Source organism: Plecotus auritus (assembly GCF_963455305.1).
Source record: "Plecotus auritus genome assembly, chromosome: 9".
NCBI lineage: Eukaryota > Metazoa > Chordata > Mammalia > Chiroptera > Vespertilionidae > Plecotus > Plecotus auritus.
The window spans coordinates 69,863,552-69,882,428 of NC_137783.1; the positions used below are offsets into that span (position 1 = coordinate 69,863,552).

At 48.9% G+C, this 18,877-nt stretch overlaps 1 protein-coding gene across 1 annotated transcript; it reads left to right on the forward strand.

The window, feature by feature from the left end:
• The first annotated feature begins 2,128 nt into the window (after positions 1-2,128).
• Positions 2,129-16,464, forward strand: MPZL2 (myelin protein zero like 2). Its single transcript, XM_080687789.1, has 6 exons — positions 2,129-2,568; positions 3,480-3,646; positions 4,143-4,353; positions 8,475-8,622; positions 11,624-11,705; positions 15,143-16,464. Exons 1-5 carry the CDS (start codon positions 2,511-2,513, stop codon positions 11,685-11,687), a joined length of 648 nt encoding a protein of 215 aa, XP_080543915.1. The 5' UTR covers positions 2,129-2,510; the 3' UTR covers positions 11,688-11,705; positions 15,143-16,464.
• Positions 16,465-18,877: the final 2,413 nt, after the last annotated feature.

An 18,877-nucleotide genomic window follows, 5' to 3' on the forward strand; every position in this document is an offset into this window, starting at 1 on the left:
CTGAAGTGACCCTCACTGCTCTCCCGTCCAAGGACTCCGAGTTGAATGTCTTCTGCTTCCTGCTCACCCCCAAGTCCTCAGGTGACGGTCTTGCGCCTCCCCCCGGCCCCCTGTCAGACATGGTGGACCACATTTTTCGCTCCACCGGGGTCTCCCACGGGGGGGGGGGGTGTCTCTTATAGGGTGTCTCCCACATCAGGAGTCTCCTACAGGGGATCTCCCACAGCAGGGGTCTCCCCACAGGGGGGGTTTCCCCACAGCAGGGGTCCCCCACAGTGGGGGTCTCCCCACAGGGGGGTCTCCCCACAGCAGGAGTCTCCCACAGCGGGGGTCTCCATACAGGGGGGTCTCCCCACAGCAGGGGTCCCCCACAGCAGTGGCCTCCCCACCCGTGGGCAGAACCCAGCCAATGCCTCCAGCTTTGATCCAAGTCCTGCTGACTGGCATCCTGGGACTCTTAGGGGCAAACCTCCTTTTTATGTCGTGTTTTCTCTACTTAGTCCTGCCCTTGGCTTCCTCCCTCCCCACCCAGGGAGGGAAACTGGGTGACCCAAACCACTCCTGCTAACTGGAAGGAACTGGGCGTTGCTGGGCACGAGGCCAGGCACTTGAACTCTGCTGCGCCTGGGCCCCGGGCAGCTGCTGGCCCTCCTGGCAGGGCTGGCCATGTCCCCAGGTGGCGGGCTACCTGGGGGGCGCTCTTTTGCTCCTGACAACAGGCCGTTTGTTCAGCTTCTGGCCCTGGTTCCTCTCCTGCTGCTTCTCGTGCCTCCCTTTACGCTGGTAACCTGACCTCGACCTCGTGTACACTGGGCGGCTGCCGACCTCACTCTCCCTCTCCTTCAGGACTGCCTTCCTGAGCGCTGACCGCCTGCAGGGGACCCCGTTCCCTTAACTCCTTTCTTTTGGGTCCTGGAGCTGAACTCCCGGGACCTCTCCACCAGGAAAGCTCTCTTTTGTCTGCTCCCTGTGCAAAGGTCCCCCGTACCCTGATTTTAGGGTGATCACAGGCCTGGAAGCTGACAAAGGAGCCATACACTCACTGTTTTCAGAAACCCTCCCCAACCCGCAGCCCTGCATCCAGGCAGCCTGTGGCTCAGTCTCACAACTGACTTTTGTTGTTTCTTACCTTTCTTCCCTCTCCTTCGCCCGCTGCTTTTCTCTCCTCTTTTGCTTCTCTTGTTCTTCACTTTTGTACTCTTCCTCTCTCAGTAGAGTTTTCTCTTTCCTTCCCCATGTTTTAGCGTTTCCAGTCCCACTGCCCCTGCCTCCGCCTCCTGGCCATGTCTCTGTCCCAGGATTTAACTTGCAGGATTTGCAGAATCACTAACGCGCGTGCAAGGGCAATTGGTCTGTGCTGGGGAGAGACCCCTGGGCAAGCTGAGCCCATGCCTTCACTGCAGGGAACCCTTGCTCTATCTCCCTCTCTGCTGCTGCCAGGGCTGCTCACGACCTCCACCGGCCTTTTTCTGGAGAGGGAGGCCTTGGCGCATCGGAATCTCTACCTGAGGTTTCTCCCACCGCAGCTGCCCTAAAAGCAGCCTGTGAACTGTGAGGCCCAAGGCAGTGACGCCTTATGACGGCGTTTCCTGGAGAGTCCTCTGTGTTGGTTGCTCACACAGACTGTTATTTTGTAAAAAGAGCACTAGGTTTAAGACTCCCAACAGTTCCAGGTTTGCTACCTCTTGGCTGTGCAACTTTGGGCAAAACATTTACCTCCTCTGGGCTCTTCCAGTCCTCGCAGGTGAATGGGAACACCGCAGGAGCATCGCGGAGAAGCGATAGATAAACAGGCGAAAAAGCGCTTTGCCGGCTGGCTGCGGGAGCCGAGCAGGGCTGCCACCCCGATTGTCTTTAAATGCTGCAAAGCGGGAGGGTCAGTAAACATGAAGGTTGGTTTGGGCCAGTTTATGTCAGGTGGGTCTTATGGAAAGCTAGGGGCAGCAAGGGTTCAGAGCTCTCAGTGACACCTTTGCCTCAGGCTGCGGAGTGCACTTAGGACTTTGCCCACAAGGTGCTGAGCAGGGAGGTGCTTCGGGAAGGCCAATCCCTGCGAGTCAGTTTCAACACTCACTTCCCAGGCGAACCTGTAGCCTGCTTGTGAAAAGCGTGTGCAGGGGCCAACGCCAAGGCAGCCTGGGACACAGCAGCCTGGCACCACCTCCTCCTCCGCTTCCGAGGGCACCAGGAGGCCAGCGCCCAGAGGTGCTGAGCAGGAGAGCGAGGCTGCCGCTGTGGGGCTCTGTGCAGACTCGCTCAGGGGAGAGGGCAGAGGGGGGGGAGAGGAGGGCGGGGTGGGGGAGGCGCTGGGAGCGGAGGCCCCACCTTTCATTCCAGCAAAGTGCACCCGTGGAGCAGGGATGAGTCACAGGCGCCGGCGCTCGGGTTCCCACAGGTGAGGGGCTGCCTCGCTCCGGACAACGCAGGGGTCCGCTCCCGGGGTGGCCCTGGTAGGGGGCTGCAGCCCTCCGTCTGCCCGTTTGGCCTGGGGGCCAGGGCTGGGCTTCCTCATGTATGGCCGGAGCCTCCCGCGCGCTGCGCTGCTCCTCCTGGGCATACAGCTCACAGGTAAGGGCCGGGGAGTGTGTGTGTGTGTGTGGGGGGGGGGGGCGGGGGGGTTCCCTCAGCACCCCCCTCACTGCCCACCCTGTGAAGTGAGCGAATTGTCTAGGAAGGAGCCAGAGTTTTTCTCTGGAGCCTGAGCCGCAGTGGCAGTCGCTTTGGGGTGGACTTGACTGAAATCCAAGTCGGTGGGCACTTGGGAGGAACTGCTTTTGGACAAACAGGTTTAGGTGTGTTTCGGCTGCCAGCGGCTCGGGCACAGAGAGGGTTTTCAAATCTCAGGTTACCAACCATTTTCCTGCGGCTGCTTCACCTCCAGGCAGGCGGGGCTGGGGCGGATCTGGGGGGGGGGGGGGTCGGGTCTGGGCCGCTGGCAGCCCTGGGGCAGCTGCACTGCGGAGAGAGGCCACCCAGCGCGTCCTAAGCGTGGGTACCATGCTGAGGAAGGCCGCGGGTATGAAGCGTCAGGGGTCCAGGCAAGCATAAACCGACTGGCCTTGAACTTGATTTCTGCAGAAGACATAGCAAGGGCCCCTCTGGACAACTCCCTGCTCAAGGACCGTCACACACAGCGCATACCGCTGCACTTGAACCCTCGGCCAATGCATGCTCGGATCTGTTCAGACTTATTGGTTTCTGCTTTCCTTCCGACTTGCCGATGGTTGTAGTTTCTCCTAGCAGCTTGAAGTGGGTGTCATGCCGCGGGGAGAGTGAGGGCGCCAGGAGGCTCAAGGCGGTGTGTCTAGTTGTTCGCAGGGCGAGGGGAGGTCACGGGCCCAGCAGGCAGGCGGCCGCAGAGTCCGGGCGGAGAGCGGCTGGGGCGGCCTCTCAGCTCTGCCCGCTCACAGTGACTTTGGTGGAGGCAGCTCTCTCTGCTCGGGCCCTGTTAACCCTTCTTCCTCCTTTTCCTGTCGCAGCTCTCCGGCCTGCAGCCGCCGTGGAAATTTACACGTCCCGGGTGCTGGAGGCTGTGAACGGCACAGACGTGCGGCTCAAGTGCACTTTCTCCAGCTTCGCCCCCGTGGGAGACGCTCTGACCGTGACCTGGAATTTCCGCCCGCAGGATGGGGGCTCTGAGCAGTTTGTAAGTAGATGAGCGTTATTTTCTCAGGGACCCTGCGTTAGGAAAACAAGCTGGTCTGTTTCTCCTGGTCCTTCCTGTGTCTGTGTATTCTTTTATTTTTAAATATATTTTTTATTGATTTCAGAGAGGGAGAGGGAGAGATAGAAGCATCAATAATGATAGAGAATCATTGATGGGCTGCCTCCTGCACACCCCCACTGGGGATAGAGCCCGCAACCCAGGCATGTGCCCTGACGGGGAATCAAACCCAGGACCCTTTGGTCTGCAGGCCGATGCTCTACCCATTGAGCAAAACTGGCTAGGGCTGGTTATATATTTATTTGTTTTTTAGCAACAAGCACAGGGTAGGGATGGGAAGCAGTTCTTGGGACAGAGGCCGCTGGCAGGGAAAGCCAGGAGCTCCTGCCGAGTGCTGCCGCAGGGCCGTGAGGCTGGCGGGGGTCTCTTCTGCTCCCCGCAGCCCCTGGTCCTGAGGAAGACCTTTTCTCCTTCCCAGGTTTTCTACTACCACATGGACCCCTTCAAACCCATGAGCGGACGGTTCAAGGACCGGGTGGTCTGGGACGGGAACCCAGAGCGGTACGACGCCTCCATCATGCTCTGGAAGCTGCGGTTCGACGACAACGGGACGTACACCTGCCAGGTGAAGAACCCGCCCGACGTGGACGGGCTCATCGGGGAGATCCGGCTCAGCGTTGTGCAGACCGGTAGGTGCTGCGGGGAAGGGATTGGGGAAGCCTGGGAGCTTGTAGAAAAGAGAGGGCAGCCCTAGCTGGTGTGACTCAGTGGATAGAGCGTTGGCCTGTGGACTGAAGGATCCCAGGTTGGATTCTGGTCAAGGGCACATGCCTGGGTTGCTGGCTCAATCCCCAGTGTGGGGCATGTAGGAGGCAGCTGATCAATGATTCTCTCTCATCATTGATATTTCTATCTCTCCCTCTCCCTTCCTCTCTCTGAAATCAATAAAAATAAAGAAAATAAAAATAATTAAAAACAAAGAAAAGAGAGGAGCCATCTTCTGTAATGGCTGAAAGTGTAGAGAGAAGGATGAGCCCTTTAAAACTGGACGCTATGGAGGGAGAGTGAAGAATCCTGGGGTGAAAGACAAAGGCTTTGCTTGTGGGGAGAAACAGAAAGGAAAGCAAGGGGATCCAAGGAATCTGTTAGGAAATGGCATGAGACTGGGAGGGAGAGGGAGCAACTCTCTGGTAAAAGGGTCACCATGGTCTGTTCCTTCAGCCACTCCTTCCAGGAGGTGCAGTGAGTGCCTGCTCAGCCCCTGCTGGCCGCCCACCGGTGCTGTCTCCTGGTCCTCACAGCCCCCGTAGCCGCATACACCGATCAGGGGCTCTCCTTTACGGAGCGTCTCTGTCGTTTTAATCCTCAGGGGCTTTGCGTATCTTATTTAATCTTCACATATCACATCAGTTCGTTGTGTTCTTAGAGTTCCCCCCACCCCCATTTTACTAACGAGGACACTGAGCTCACAGAGGTGAAGTCACTTGTCCAAAGTCACGTAGCTGATGGGTGGAGCATCTTTGGCTCCAGAATGATGCTCCCAACAAGGGCACTGGCTACATCGTCTGTGTCCCATGAAGCCAGCTGCCAGCGGTGCGGGGTAACAGCAAAGACCACGGCACTGCAGCTGTAGACACATCTTTTCCCTCCAGGAAAGTGAGAGCAACATAGCGAGGATTATGGTGAGGATAAATGAGATAACAAATGTAAAAATCCCCAAACTCGGAATTGTGCTGAAAATTATAGTAGTTACCGTATACCGAGTGTTTATTACATGGAGGTACAGCCTGGAACCATTTAAATGAACAATTTTATTTTAGTAAGAACTCAAGAAATGGATATTGTTATCTCTATTTTATACATCGCGGAAACGGACACTCAAGGAAGTTAATTACCCCAATCGCACAGCTAGTTAATGGGGGAGCTGGTATTTTAATGGAGCTTTCTCTGCTGTGAGCTCTGAACTAACACACAGTACCACTGCCCTGTAAAGTGGTGTGATTTCCTCCTTCCCTCCTCAGAACCAGCCTCCAGGCCCTGTCAGGAGAGAGCTGTGGGGCTGGAGAAGCAATCTGAGTATTGAAAGAAGTAATACCCTATCTTTGGATCTCAGTTTCTTCATCTGAAAACCGTACAGATTAGGCAAGACACATGGCTCTTAAACATACAGGGTCATTGCTCTGAGATCTAACGAAAGCCATGGCCCTGTGTCCCACAGAAAATGCACACACACAGTATGCTATGGACTCCAGGCTGGGAACCCCCGAGCTAGACATCTCTACTGTCCTTTCTGGTTCTGAGGGTTTATTGAATTTTAAATCAGAAATCAAGCCCTAGACAGTTTGGCTCAGTGGATACAGCGTCGGCCTGCGGACCAAATGGTCCCAGGTTTGATTCCGGTCAAGGGCATGTATCTCGGCTGCAGGCTCCTCCCTGGCCTGGGATCGATGTGTTTCCCTCACACTGATTTTTCTTTCTGTCTTTCCCTCTCTCTAAAAATCAATGGAAAAATATCCTCAGGTGAGGATTAAAAAGAATGACAGAGACCTATATGTCACAAACGCAAGTCTGGTTTAGGGCTCCTGACCTGTGGGCTCCCTCTTGCATCGTTTACCCACTACTGTCAGTCCTGTGCCACATGATGATGCTTCGGTCACAATGGACCACATGTGCAGTGGTGGTCACACAATGACAACAGAGCCGAAAAATTCCCATCCCCCAGTGATGCTGTAGCCATTTCACATCACAGCACAGAGGTTGCAAAGAGCAAGGATGTGGTGCGATGGGGAACCACTTTAGCCTCAGTGTGAGGCCGACCCGAGGAGCTCCTGGCCGTGGCTCCTGAGGGATGGACGGACGGGGAGTGGCTGGATTGGCACGGCAGGCACGGCTGCAGAGGAGGCAAAGGATGGAAACTGCAGGGCAAGAATGAGACCCTTGGGAAAATCCACAGGGAAGCTGTAGCAGGAGCTTTTGCAGATCCCAAAAAGCTCCTTAAAAAGGTGGAAAACATGGGCCTGGCAGGTGTGGCTGGTCCCATGCATCAAAAGGTCACCGGTATGATTCCCAAATACCCAGGTTGCAGGCTTGACCCCTGGTGGTGGGCGTGCAGGAGGCAGCCGCTTGATGCTGCACTCTCGAATTGATGTTTTCCCTCTCCCTCCTCTCTCTCTAAAAATCAATAAACTGTTCTTTTAAAACATTTTTTATTTTTTAAAAAATATTTTTATTGATTTCAGAGAGGAAGGGAGAGGGAGAGAAAGATAGAGACATCAATGATGAGAGCGAATCATTGATCAGCTGCCTTCTACATGCTCGATCTCCTACTGGGGATCAGAGCCTGCAACCCAGACAAAATTGAGCCGTGATGTCCTGGTTCATAGGTTGATGTTCAACCACGGAGCCACGCTGGCTGGGCTTTTATACCATACTATTGGCCTGGTGCATGAAATTCGTGCATGGGGGTGGGGTGTCCCTCAGCCCGGCCTGCACCCTCTCCAATCTGGGACCCCTTAGGGGATGCCTGACTGCTGGTTTAGGCCCGATCCCACAGAGATAGGGCCTAAACAGGCAGTTGGACATCCCTTTCACAGTCTGGGACTGCTGGCTCCTAACCACTCACCTGCCTGCCTGCCTGATTGCCCCTAACCACTCTGCCTGCTGGCCTGCTCACCCCCAACATCCACCCCCTGCCGGCCTGCTCTCCCCTAACCGCCTCTGCCTCAGCCCCGCCACCATGGCTTTGTCTGGAAGTACGTCAGGAAGATCTCCTGGTCTAATTAGCATATTATCCTTTTATTAGTATAAGATTTTTATTGTACCTTTTCTATGTGTAGATATGTTTATATGCACAAATACCACTGTGTTACAACTGCCTATTGAATTCAGACAGTAATGTGCCGCCCAGGGCCATAGCCTGGGAGCAGTGGGCTGCACCAGACAGCCGAGGTGTGCAGCAGGCTCTGCCACCCAGTGTGTAAGGCTCTCTGGGATGTCTGCACAGTGACAGCATTGCCTACCGAGGCAGTTCTCAGAAAGCATCCCTGTTGTTAACAACGCACGACTGTAGTCACTGATTTACTCACCTGTCTTCCCAGGGGTGTGAGTTCCTTGAAGGTGATGTCTGTTTTTGGCTTGGTGTTTCCATCAGTGCCTGGAACATGGTAGGCCCTTCATACATCTGAATAAATGACTGACTGAATGGCAGAGGGACTGAAGGAAAAGGTTTGGGCCCTCGATGTGACTACATCAGTAATAATCTTACTCAACCAGACCAGCGGCGCTCTCAAGGCTAGCATGCATCAGTCACCTGCAGGATCTGCTAGCTAGAACAAACTCCGGGCAATTCAGTAGGTCTGGGGCGGGGCCTGGTCCTTTGTGTTTCAAAGTTCTGTTGCTGCTCCTCCCGACACGTCTGAGAACCACCAAAGGGGCATGTCTGGCTTTCCTGTGCTACTAGACTTTATAAGGTAACATGGTGGGTGAACGAGTCCATCTAATGATAAAAGCACCTCCCGCATGCCAGCGTGGCTCAGTGGGTGAGCGTTGACCTCTGAACCAGGAGGTCATGGTTTGATTCTGGTCAAGGGCACATGCCCAGGTTGTGGGCTTGATCCCCAGTAGGGGTCATGCAGGAGGCAGCCAGTCAATGAGTCTCTCTCACCATTGATGTTTCTATCTCTCACTCCCTCTCCCTTCCTCTCTGAAAACAAAAAAATATTTAAAAAAGTGCATCCCTATTGTATCTATAGCCGACATCACAATCCTCCTCTGTTAGAGAACCCTAACTGGACCGTTTTTCTCTCCCCAGTGCGCTTCTCCGAGATCTACTTCCTGGCCCTGGCCATCGGCTCCGCCTGCGCCCTGATGGTCATCATAGTGATCGGGGTGGTCCTGTTCCAGCATTTCCGCAAACGGCGGTGGGCCGAGAGAGCCCACAAAGTGGTGGAGATCACACCGTAAGGCTGGGCAGCCGGGGCCCTTTCCTCGCTCTAGTTTAGGGTGGCACCTGGCACTTACAGGGAGGCTGGTCACTGTGGAGCAGGTGCTCTGCCCTTGGAGTAAATCTTGGAGGAAAGGGTTCAGATTCACAGGATGAGCACATAGTGGTGTGGACTAGTGACTTTACAAAAGGACTCTTAGTTTTACAGACTTCAGGATGCCTTTCTTTATGATGGAGGATTTGATACTGAAATCTGTTTCATCAGATGGGTATGAGGTTTATTGGGGAGATCACTTAGTAAGTTATGTAATGTCTAATCACTGGGGTGTGCACCTGAAACTAATATAATAAGTGTATCAGAAACTAAAATCTGTTAGATAAAGCTTTTTTAGAACACTCCTGCCATGGCCAGTGTGCTTAGTGGTTACAGTATACCCTGTGCACCTAAGGGTCCAGGGTTCAATTCCCAGTCAAGAGCATGTACCTGGGTTTCAGGTTCAATCCCTGGCCCTGGTTGGGGCACTTGCGGGAGGCAACTAATTGGTGTGTCTCTCTCAGATCCATGTTGTTGTTTTTTTCTCTCTCTCTTCCCCTCCTTCCCTCCCTTTCACTCTCTCTAAAAAAATCAATGAAAAAAATATCCTTGGGTGAGGATTAATCAAAACAGAAAAAAAAAAAAGAAAAAGAAAAAAAAAGAATACTCCTTACCTTTAATGTAAAGCATACATTTCTAAGAACCACTGGGCAGTCAGCAGGGTCACTATGAATCAGTACCTAGGGAAGTCAGCCATGCTGCTATTAGGTGCTCAATAAATATTTTTTTATTGAGATAAAATTTGCATACTATAAAATTCACCCTTTTAATATTCCATAGTCACCACTAATGCCAGAATATATTCATCACTCCCCAAAGAAACTCCATACCCTCTTGCTGCCACTCCCTATGTCCCCCTCTCACCGGCCCCTGCCTACTCTGCTCTCTGTCTCTGTGGATTGGCCTGTTCTGGAAATTTCCTATAAATAGAATAATACAATATGTGGCCTTTGTGTCGGGATTCTTTGACTTATTATAGTGTTTTCAAAGTTCATCCATGTTATAGCATGTAGTAGCACTTCATTCCACTGTATGTATATATCACATTTTGTTTATCCATTTAATTGATGGACATTTAGGTTTTCTCTACTTTTTGGCTACTATGACTAATGCTGCTATGAGCATATGTCTATAAATTTGTGTGTAGACATATGTTTTCTTTTTAAAAAAATTTAAATTCTTTATTGTTGAAAGTACTACATATGTCTCCCGTTTTCCCCAGTGACCTTTCCCGGCCACTCCTGCCTAGACATATGTTTCCATTCTTCTGGGCCTACACCTAGGAGTGAAGCTGCTCACATACTTGGTAACTCTATGTTTACCTTTTCCAGGTATTCCCAGGCCATTTTCCAAAACAGCTGCACCATGTTCCAACCCCACCAGCAATGTGTGAGGATCCCAGTTTGTTCGCATCATTGACAACACTTACTATTTTCTGTCCTTTTGATTATAGAGGATGTCACGTGGCTTCTCAATTGAGGTGGTTTTTAAAATTTTTTACTTATTGATTTGAGTGAGAGAGAGAAGAAGGAAAAGAAGAGAGAGAGATTTGTTGTTCCACTTATTTATGTATTCATTGGTTGCTTCTTGTATGTGTCCTGACTGGGGATTGAACTGCCAACCTTGGTGTATAGGGAAGATGCTCTAACTAACTGAGCTACCTGGTCAGGGCTCATTGAGGTTTTGATTTGTATTTTCCTAAGGACTAGTGATGCTGAACATCTTTCCATGTATTTATTGGCCATTTGTATATCTTTTTGGAGATACATCTATTCAAATGTTTTGCCTATTTAAAAATTGGGTTGTCTTTTTATTGTTGTGCTGTAAGAGCTCCTTATATATTTTGGAATATCTAAAAGTGCTTTATTAGATGTATGATTTGCAATGATTTTCTCTCATTCTGTGGGTTGTCTTTTCACTTTCTTTATAGTGTCTTTTGAAGCACAAAAGTTTAAAATTTTGATGAAGTCCAATTTATCTATTTTTTTCTTTTGTTGCTTATGTTGTTGGTGTTGTATCTAAGATACCATTGCTTAACCCAACATGACGAAGATTTGTGCTTATGTTTTCTTCTAAGAGTTTTACAGTTTTAGTTCTTACATTTAGGTCTTTGATTAATTTTGAGTTAATTTTTGTAGATGGCGTGAATTTGGAGTCCAAATTCATTCCTTTGTGCAGGTTGCAGTTTTTTGGTACAGCACCATTTGCTTCTTTTCCTCAAGAAATATCTACTGAAATAAATAGAATTGATTTTAAGGAGCGTAATGAACTCACCTCTGAGCTCTGGTTTAAACTGAATATAATGAATAGAGATGACTTCTAGGTCAGCACAAAACTTTTTCTGTCTTTTTTAAATTTTCAGTTACAATTTACTTTCAATGTTATTTTGTATTGGTTTCAGGTGTACAATGTAGTGGCTAGGCAATCATATACTTTACACAGTGTTCCCCTCGATATGCAGGGCCCACCTGGCCCCATATGTAGTTATTGACTGTATTCTCTATGCTTTACTTCAGACCCCCTTGATTATTTTGTAACTACCAATTTGTACTTAATTCCTTCACCTCCTTCCCTCCCCTCAGACTTTTTCTATTTTGAATAAGGAGTAGAATTAGAGGTAAGATACTAATAGTAAACTAAGGTGTCTGCTTTAAATCCCTGGAGTTCCCTAATTATACGATTCCCTTCTACACATATTCTGGAAAGTGTCTGAGTTCAGATACCCAGGGTCATGGGAAGGCACTGAGTGTGAGAGGTTAGATGGCCCTGGTGCCCTGGCTCTCTGGAAGCTGGGCTCTATATCCAGGTGCATTTAATTATCCCCAAAATATGGGGAAAAGTGCCTTGCCTGAAGCTATGTAGAATTCGCCTCCCTTGCTCTGGTCTTGTTGGTTTGACATTGGTTTCTGCTTCTTTCTTACAGAAAAGAAGAAGAAAGACTCAACCAAGAGAAGAAGGTCACTGTTTACCTGGAAGACACAGACTAACGTTCCTCAGCCTCAGCGGTGAGGTCACAGATGGGTTCCTTTCTTTCCTCAGCTCTCTTGTCCTGCTCATCTTGAATGTGGATCTCCAAGATGATATGATTGTTAAGTGTTTCCTATATGAAATGAGAGGAGCTGGGTCAGGGAGGTAAAAGTCTGTTATGAATGGCTTCTCCTTTGAGTGTGATTTGTGCAAAGTCTTAGGAAGCTAGGCTGTTAAAGCTGAGAGAATTCTAAGATTTGAGAATTCTTTATTTAAGAATAATAAATTAACTTTCAACGTAAATAAAAATATTTTTATTGATTGGTTTGAGAGAGAGAGAGAGAGAAAGAGAGAGAGACATCAGTGTGTGTCCTACTTATTTATGCCTCATTGGTTGACCCTTGAATGTGTTCTGACTGGGGATGAACCTGAAACCTTGGGGTTGGGATGAAGCTCTAACCAACTGAGCTACCAGCCAGGGCCTAATAAATATTGTTTTAAAAAAGATAGGCCCAACGTTTTGACACAACTATTCAATTCCTCTCATGTAGTTATTGGGATCATGAATCCAGTTTTAATAGTGTGTGATTTTGTTTTTCTAGTTTTCAGGTTTAAAACAGGATGATTTATTTTTTTTATATGATCAGAATTTCTTCTATTCTCTGAAGTAGGTTCACTATTATTATTTGTAAAAAGAGTCACATTTTTATAGCCTGAGACTCCAGTGAAAGTACCTTCAGGATCTATAAAATAGACTATGGAGAGAAACGATTCTATCGTAAACCCAGAAAGACAAATTTGGTATCAGAGAGATTTTGCCAAAGGCTATTTTCTTTTTAAAAATCAAGCAGGTTCTCCAACATGTGGGTCATGGAAAAAAGATGGGGCTCTTTTATATTCAAAGAAATGTAACGAGCTAACACAGTCAAGTGCAATGTGTGGACCCTGACTGGATGGTGCTAGTTTGAACAGACTAGTTGTAAAAAGATTTGGGGGACAATTGGGAGTTTTGAATATGAAAAATTTGAATATGGATATAGGAAATTATTATTAACTAGAGGCCCGGTGCACGAAATTCGTGCACAGGGGAGGGGGGTGTCCCTCAGCCCAGCCTGCACCCTCTCCAATCTGGGATTCCTCGAGGGATGTCCGACTGCCCGTTTAGGCCCGATCCCATGGGGATCGGGCCTAAATGGGCAGTCGGACATCCCTCTCACAATCCAGGACTGCTGGCTCCCAACTGCTTGCCTGCCTGCCTTCCTGATTGCCCCTAACCACTTCTGCCTGCCAGCCTGATCACCCCCTAACCACTCCCCTGCCAGCCTGATTGATGCCTAACTGCTCCCCTGCCAGCCTGTTTGCCCCTAACTGCCCTCCCCTGCAGGCCCGGTCCCCCCCATCTACTCTCCCCTGCAGGCCTGGGTCCCTCCCAACTGCCTTTCCCTGCAGGCCTGGTCGCCCCCAACTTCCCTCCTCTGCTGGCTTGGTCACCCCTAACTGCCCTCCCCTCCAGGCTTGATCGCCCCCAACTGCTCTCCCTTGCAGGCCTGGTCCCTCCCAACTGCCCTCCCTTGATGGCCATCTTGTGGTGGCTATCTTGTGTCCACATGGGGGCAGGATCTTTGACCACATGGGGGCAGCCATCTTGTATGTTGGAGTGATGGTCAATCTGCATATTACTCTTTTATTAGATAGGATAGAGGCCTGGTGCATGGGTGGGGGCCAGCTGGTTTGCCCTGAAGGGTGTCCCGGATCAGGGTGGGGGTTCCCTTGGGGCGTGGGGCGGCCTGGGCGAGATGCCTGTGGTGGTTTGCAGGCCGGCCACGCCCCCTGGCGACCGAAGCGGAGGCCCTGGTATCTGGGGTTTATTTATCTTCTACAATTGAAACTTTGTAGCCTGGAGCGGAGCCAAGCCTTTTGCTTGCTCTGTGGCGGCAGCCATTTCTGTTGGGATTTATGTATCTTCTATAATTGAAACTTTGTAGCCTTAAGCGGAGGCCTGGGACGGCTAGGGTGTGCAGAAAGCTTGGCTTCCTCCATCACCAGGGGCAACCCTAGCCTCCTGCTCATTCCAGCTCCGTGGCTGCCACCATTTCTGTTTGGGTTTATGTATCTTCTATCATTGAAACTTTGTAGCCTTGAGTGGAGGCCTAGGCCGGCAAGGGCAGGCGGAAAGCTTGGCTTCCTCCATTGCCAGGGAAACCCAAGCCTCCCTCCTGCTCTCTGTGGCTGCAGCCATCTTGGTTGGGTTTATTTGCATATTCGCTCCTGATTGGCTGGTGGGCGTGGCTTGTGGGTGTAGCAGAGTGATGGTTAAATTGCATATTACTCTTTTATTATATAGGATTTTTATTAGGTATAATAAGGGTGTTGTGGTTATATAGGAAAATGTTCCTATTCTAAAAATCGGAATATTTGTCAGGGAAAAAATGTCAGCCAAAAAAAAAAAAATTTAAGTAAGGCAAAATGCTTTAAGATTAGGTGATGGGTGAATGCCTATCTTATCTACTTTTCTGTTTGTTTGATTTTGCTTACAATTAAAGGGAGAGAGGGAGGGAGGGAGGGAGAGGAGAAATGTGTGAGTAAGTATAGATCACCTAGTGTCCACAGGAGGCAGAGGCCATGAATTAAGGACACTGACTCTGAGAATAAGGAAACGTCTTTTAAAAGTTAAATTAGGGGAGAATAAATACATTTAAGAATATTTTCATTCACAATGGGGAACAGGTCTATCAATATGTATGTACAGCAAACCCTCGATGTATCAGACTAATTCGGGCGAGGGGGTGTCCGCTAAAGCCCAAAGTCCCTTCTATAAGAATGCAGGTTTCCTGAATGCATATGCTAAGAAATGGACAAATTAGATAGTTTTCCTGTTTTCACTTATGTAGACACAATTGTGTAATTGGAATTATGTAGAAAAAGTTTAACTTCGCAGGTTTCTATTGGTAGTACTGTAACTTTAAGTGTGTTCTGAGTGGGCCTAGTGAATGCGTGCGTTCCCCTGTCCCGCATGAGCAGTGCACCGTGGGCGGGCAGGGCCGTGGGAACTGCTCCGGGGCGGGTGGGAACTGCTTCTGGACGCGTGGGAACTGCTCCGCGCCGCGTGTGAACGGCCTGACCGCTCCCCGCTGTTTACCAGCAGCGACTCTTGGATTTAAAGATGGCTGTGGCTGCAGATATGTAATACTTATTTATGTCGGCGAAATCACAGTGTTGTTTCCAACATGTGGCCTACTCATGAGAATTTGTTAAAAATAACAGTGAATTGATAACAACAACAAAAAAATAACCTGTTAATTTAATTATAAGCAAAGCTCGGTTAAAAGCATTTTAAGATGAACAGGGTGTTCATTTTCACACGTGACAGTCTGTTAAGTGGAGGCTCGCAGAGCCGAGGGCTTCCTGCAGGCCATGAGCGGGGTTCCCCGCGCCCCCTTCCCAGGGCATCGCCCAGGACACATTTGTGTTTCAGGAGGCGGAGGAGCCCAAGAGCAAGACCCCGGGAGGAGCTGAAGTGGATGGAAGCTTTCGCTGGCTCTTGTCGTGGTGACCTGTTTCCGCCCAGCTCTGCACCTGACCCCCCAGGCAACCACTCTGAGCCCCGGCCTTCCTGGCGGACCCCGCCTAAGCATCCCCCACTGAGGACTTACTCTGTTGGAGTTCAATGCTGCTCCGGGTTAGTTAGAGCCCAGTCATTTCAGGTAGCGTCTGTGCACCATGGAGCGATGTCCTTGCCCGGAAGCAGTCCTTGTGAATGATGACTGTCTGTGCACTTCTGGCAGCAAATGGCAAAACAGCCGACTCGTCTACCGTGGCATTTCCTCTAACATCCGTTTCCTGAGAGCAGCACTCCTGCTGCTGGAGCTGATATCTTCACCTTCTTCTTCTCACTCTCAGTGAAAGGTAGCGAATCCTCCCCCGGCTTCTATAACAGAGAATCCCATGTTTAAACGGTGGCAGAGCAGTGTGGTTTTCATGGCTCCCCTTTAATCTGGGACACGTCTTATTGTATGACCTTTCTTTCAATGTCCCTAGATGGGTTTTTTTCCCCTTATTTTTGTCAATTGATCAAAAGTTTACCAGAGAGCAAGTCTAAATCACAGAGTCGCTAAGGAAAGGTTTCCTTAGTGCTAACAGGTTGACAAATACCACCCTCTGGGTGAACTGCTCGCCACCTTTTTTCTGTTTTGTGAAAAACATTCAGCAGCGCAGGTCTTTCATGAGCAGTGAATTGACGCGTCTCCTGCCCCCTTCCCCACCTCTGTGATCTGTATCAACAGAGCAAAGTCTATGCTCCTTCATTTGTAGCCGGGGATCATCATGCAGTTAAATAGAAGAATTCTGAAGTAGTATTTTATGACTTAAAAAATTTAGGGCTGATGAAAAAAATCAACCCTAAATGATGCTAATTTTGTTCAGTGGTACACAAAGCTCTGAGAACTGGAAGAGATTACCTACTTCTTTCTTTCTTTTTTTAAAAATTCACTTGTTTTGGGGGAGAATTTGGTGTGGGGCAAAGAAATTCCAAAACTGACAGATTGAAATCAACTTTACTTTTTTTCTCTTATACGAGCAGATAAAAGAAACGTTGTAAGTGAGCTACGAAAAGGAGAGAGCTTTTTAAAAAGTGTCTAGTTTTCTGGTTTATTTCCAAACTTAAGCTATAGCAGCATTTATTCAAAAGACAGAAAACATCTAAAAGTTTAGGCCTCCCCCAAATCTTTACAACATGATATGTTCAGTTTTCACTGATGGGGCTAAAGATGTTATTTCTTTTAATAAACTGGAATTTTCAAATAGATGGTCTGTGTTTAAAGATACTGAATGTAAGGTTAAATGTGGTGGTGGGCAGGCAGGCTAAACAGCCATCTCAGATGGTGAATAAAGAAAAATGGAATTTCTTTAAGGAAAGGGGCTGGAGGTTGGGGGTATCCAAGGGGAAGGGCTGCATAGCACTGAGCCAAAGGGTACGGGGCCCATGATGGCAGCGAAAATGTACTCAGGACAGTGAAGCAAGGATGGCAGAGAAGAAGCAACGGGAGAGCCCAGGCTGGGCTGCTCTGGCTCACCGGCAAGTCAGAGCAAAGGGGCCTGGAGACAGGTTCAGGTGGTGACCCGGGACGAGCTGTCACTGCCCATTGCTCCCCTGGTTGCAAGTCTCATGAGGTGGGGGATACGTGCCTGTGAAGGAATGGCGGGATGTGTTCCTTGGAGGGAGAGGGCACATGGGGTCCTTCATCCTGAGCATATTTCTCTCTCCTGCAGGTGGGAATCTGAGGGGAGGTCTCAGGGGAGGGCCTTAATAGAATATTCATCAGCTTTCCAGGTGAGCTCTTTCAGGGTTGTGGTCTCCACTGATTTGTTGTTGCCAGGGCAGGGCGGGGGTTGGGGGGTGGGGTTCATTAGTCAATGTGGCTGGACCTGAGGCAGCCACAGTGTCACTTGTCTGGTTTCGCTGCTTTTCTGGGCCTGGAGCTGAAGTGCAACTGAGGCCTTAATGTTATCCCTAGGGAGGAAAGGTCAGGGGGTCTAAACCGCCTCACCAGGGATATGACAGATCTGGTTTATTTCCAAACTTAAGCTATAGCAGCATTTATTCAAAAGACAGAAAACATCTAAAAGTTTAGGCCTCCCCCAAATCTTTACAACATGATATGTTCAGTAGCACTGGTCACAGGACCAGTGCTGTGCTAGGGGAGGAGAGGTTACCGTGGGGCGAGGTTCTTGTTTTCCCAGCTTTGCCCCTTGCTGGGCATCTGGAGCTTTCTGTACCTGGCCCTCGCCTAACATTGAACTTTGATATGTTTTCCCCCAAGAGTTCTTAAAAAAACTGGTGTAATTTACATACAAACCTTGATTCACAAATACATTCCATGCCTGTCTTGTTTTGCTCATTACACAAAGTAAAGTTTCAATACCCAGTTTTGAAACCAAAAATTAGATTTAGAGTCTATATTATTTTTTTATTCACATTTTCTTTTTTTCTCCATAATTCACCCTCTTAAAATACAAACACTGGATGTTTCTTCAAACAGCCTGGATGATATCCCACAGTATAATGAAAAAGTAGTTACAAACTCAGGGAATGTGTTTCCAGCAAAACTTGTAGCTATGTCTTGGCCAAATACCCAGTTATTCATTGTCTTCTTCCTAAACAGAACTTCTGTGATTTATAATTTTCTTCTGCCTTAAACTTTTATGTAAATAACCTTTAGCAATAAAGATTTATCAGTTGTACAATTGGCTTTATATACACATCTAAATTTTAAATAGCAGATAACAGAAAACACATGGATTTGTATTTCATCTTCACTGAAAATTTTCTTACTGGCAGCCTGGAAGTTAATAATGGGTAGAATTAATGTCTACTGGAGAAATAAACTGATATGGAGTTTCACAGAATTTTCACATTGCCATGGATAACTCATAATCCGGCACAACAAGCTACTTTGGGGATTCTTTTGTGAGAAACGCTCACCTTTCTGAATTCAAATAACAGACTTGGAGACAGAGTATGGCAAAAAATGAGACTTTTAATGCGGTCTTGCAAGATTGGGTGTCTAGTTGAGCAGGCACACCGGGAGTGTGGATCCCAGGCAATTTATCCCTAGTCCAGGAGAGTACCTCCCCTGGCTGCTCATTGGCTGAGTACTATGGGTTAACAGTTTTCCCCAACCTTGCCTAGGTCTTATTGTCCCCTACTGGATTATTTAAAAAAATGGGCTGAGGCTTTTTCTAGTTGCCTCCACCTCCCCTTGTCTAGTTGTGGAGGGCGGATCTTCCTGGAAATGTGCTGCTGGTCATGCACACAGTTTTTTTTATTTTTTTTATTTAATATCTCTTTATTGATTTCAGAGAGGAAGGGAGAGGGATAGAGAGTTAGAAACATCGGATGTGCCCACAACCAAAGTACATGCCCTTGACCAGAATCGAACCTGGGACTCTTCAGCCCTCAGGCTGACGCTCTATCCACTGAGCCAAACCAGCCAGGGTGTGCACACAGTTCTTTGTGCTTATACCCTTTCCCCTCCTCCCTACATCCTTTGGCCCGCGGCCCGCCTTCCCCCCCCTCCCCGCCCCAAATTCAGTAACCAACTGGCAACATGCTGTTGTTTTCTGCACTGAAAGTTGACTATGCTGGAGTGCTGGAGATGGGTCACAGAGGCCTGTTTCCTATACTTTCAAGGGCAGAACATCATCTATTCCA

Excerpts from the sequence above, each read along its gene's own strand:
- MPZL2 (XM_080687789.1), top strand. The coding sequence starts at position 2,511 with ATGTATGGCCGGAGCCTCCCGCGCGCTGCGCTGCTCCTCCTGGGCATA. Across the intron at positions 3,647-4,142 it reads ATGGGGGCTCTGAGCAGTTT|GTTTTCTACTACCACATGGA; the intron begins GTAAGTAGATGA and ends TCTCCTTCCCAG. Across the intron at positions 8,623-11,623 it reads AAAGTGGTGGAGATCACACC|AAAAGAAGAAGAAAGACTCA; the intron begins GTAAGGCTGGGC and ends TCTTTCTTACAG.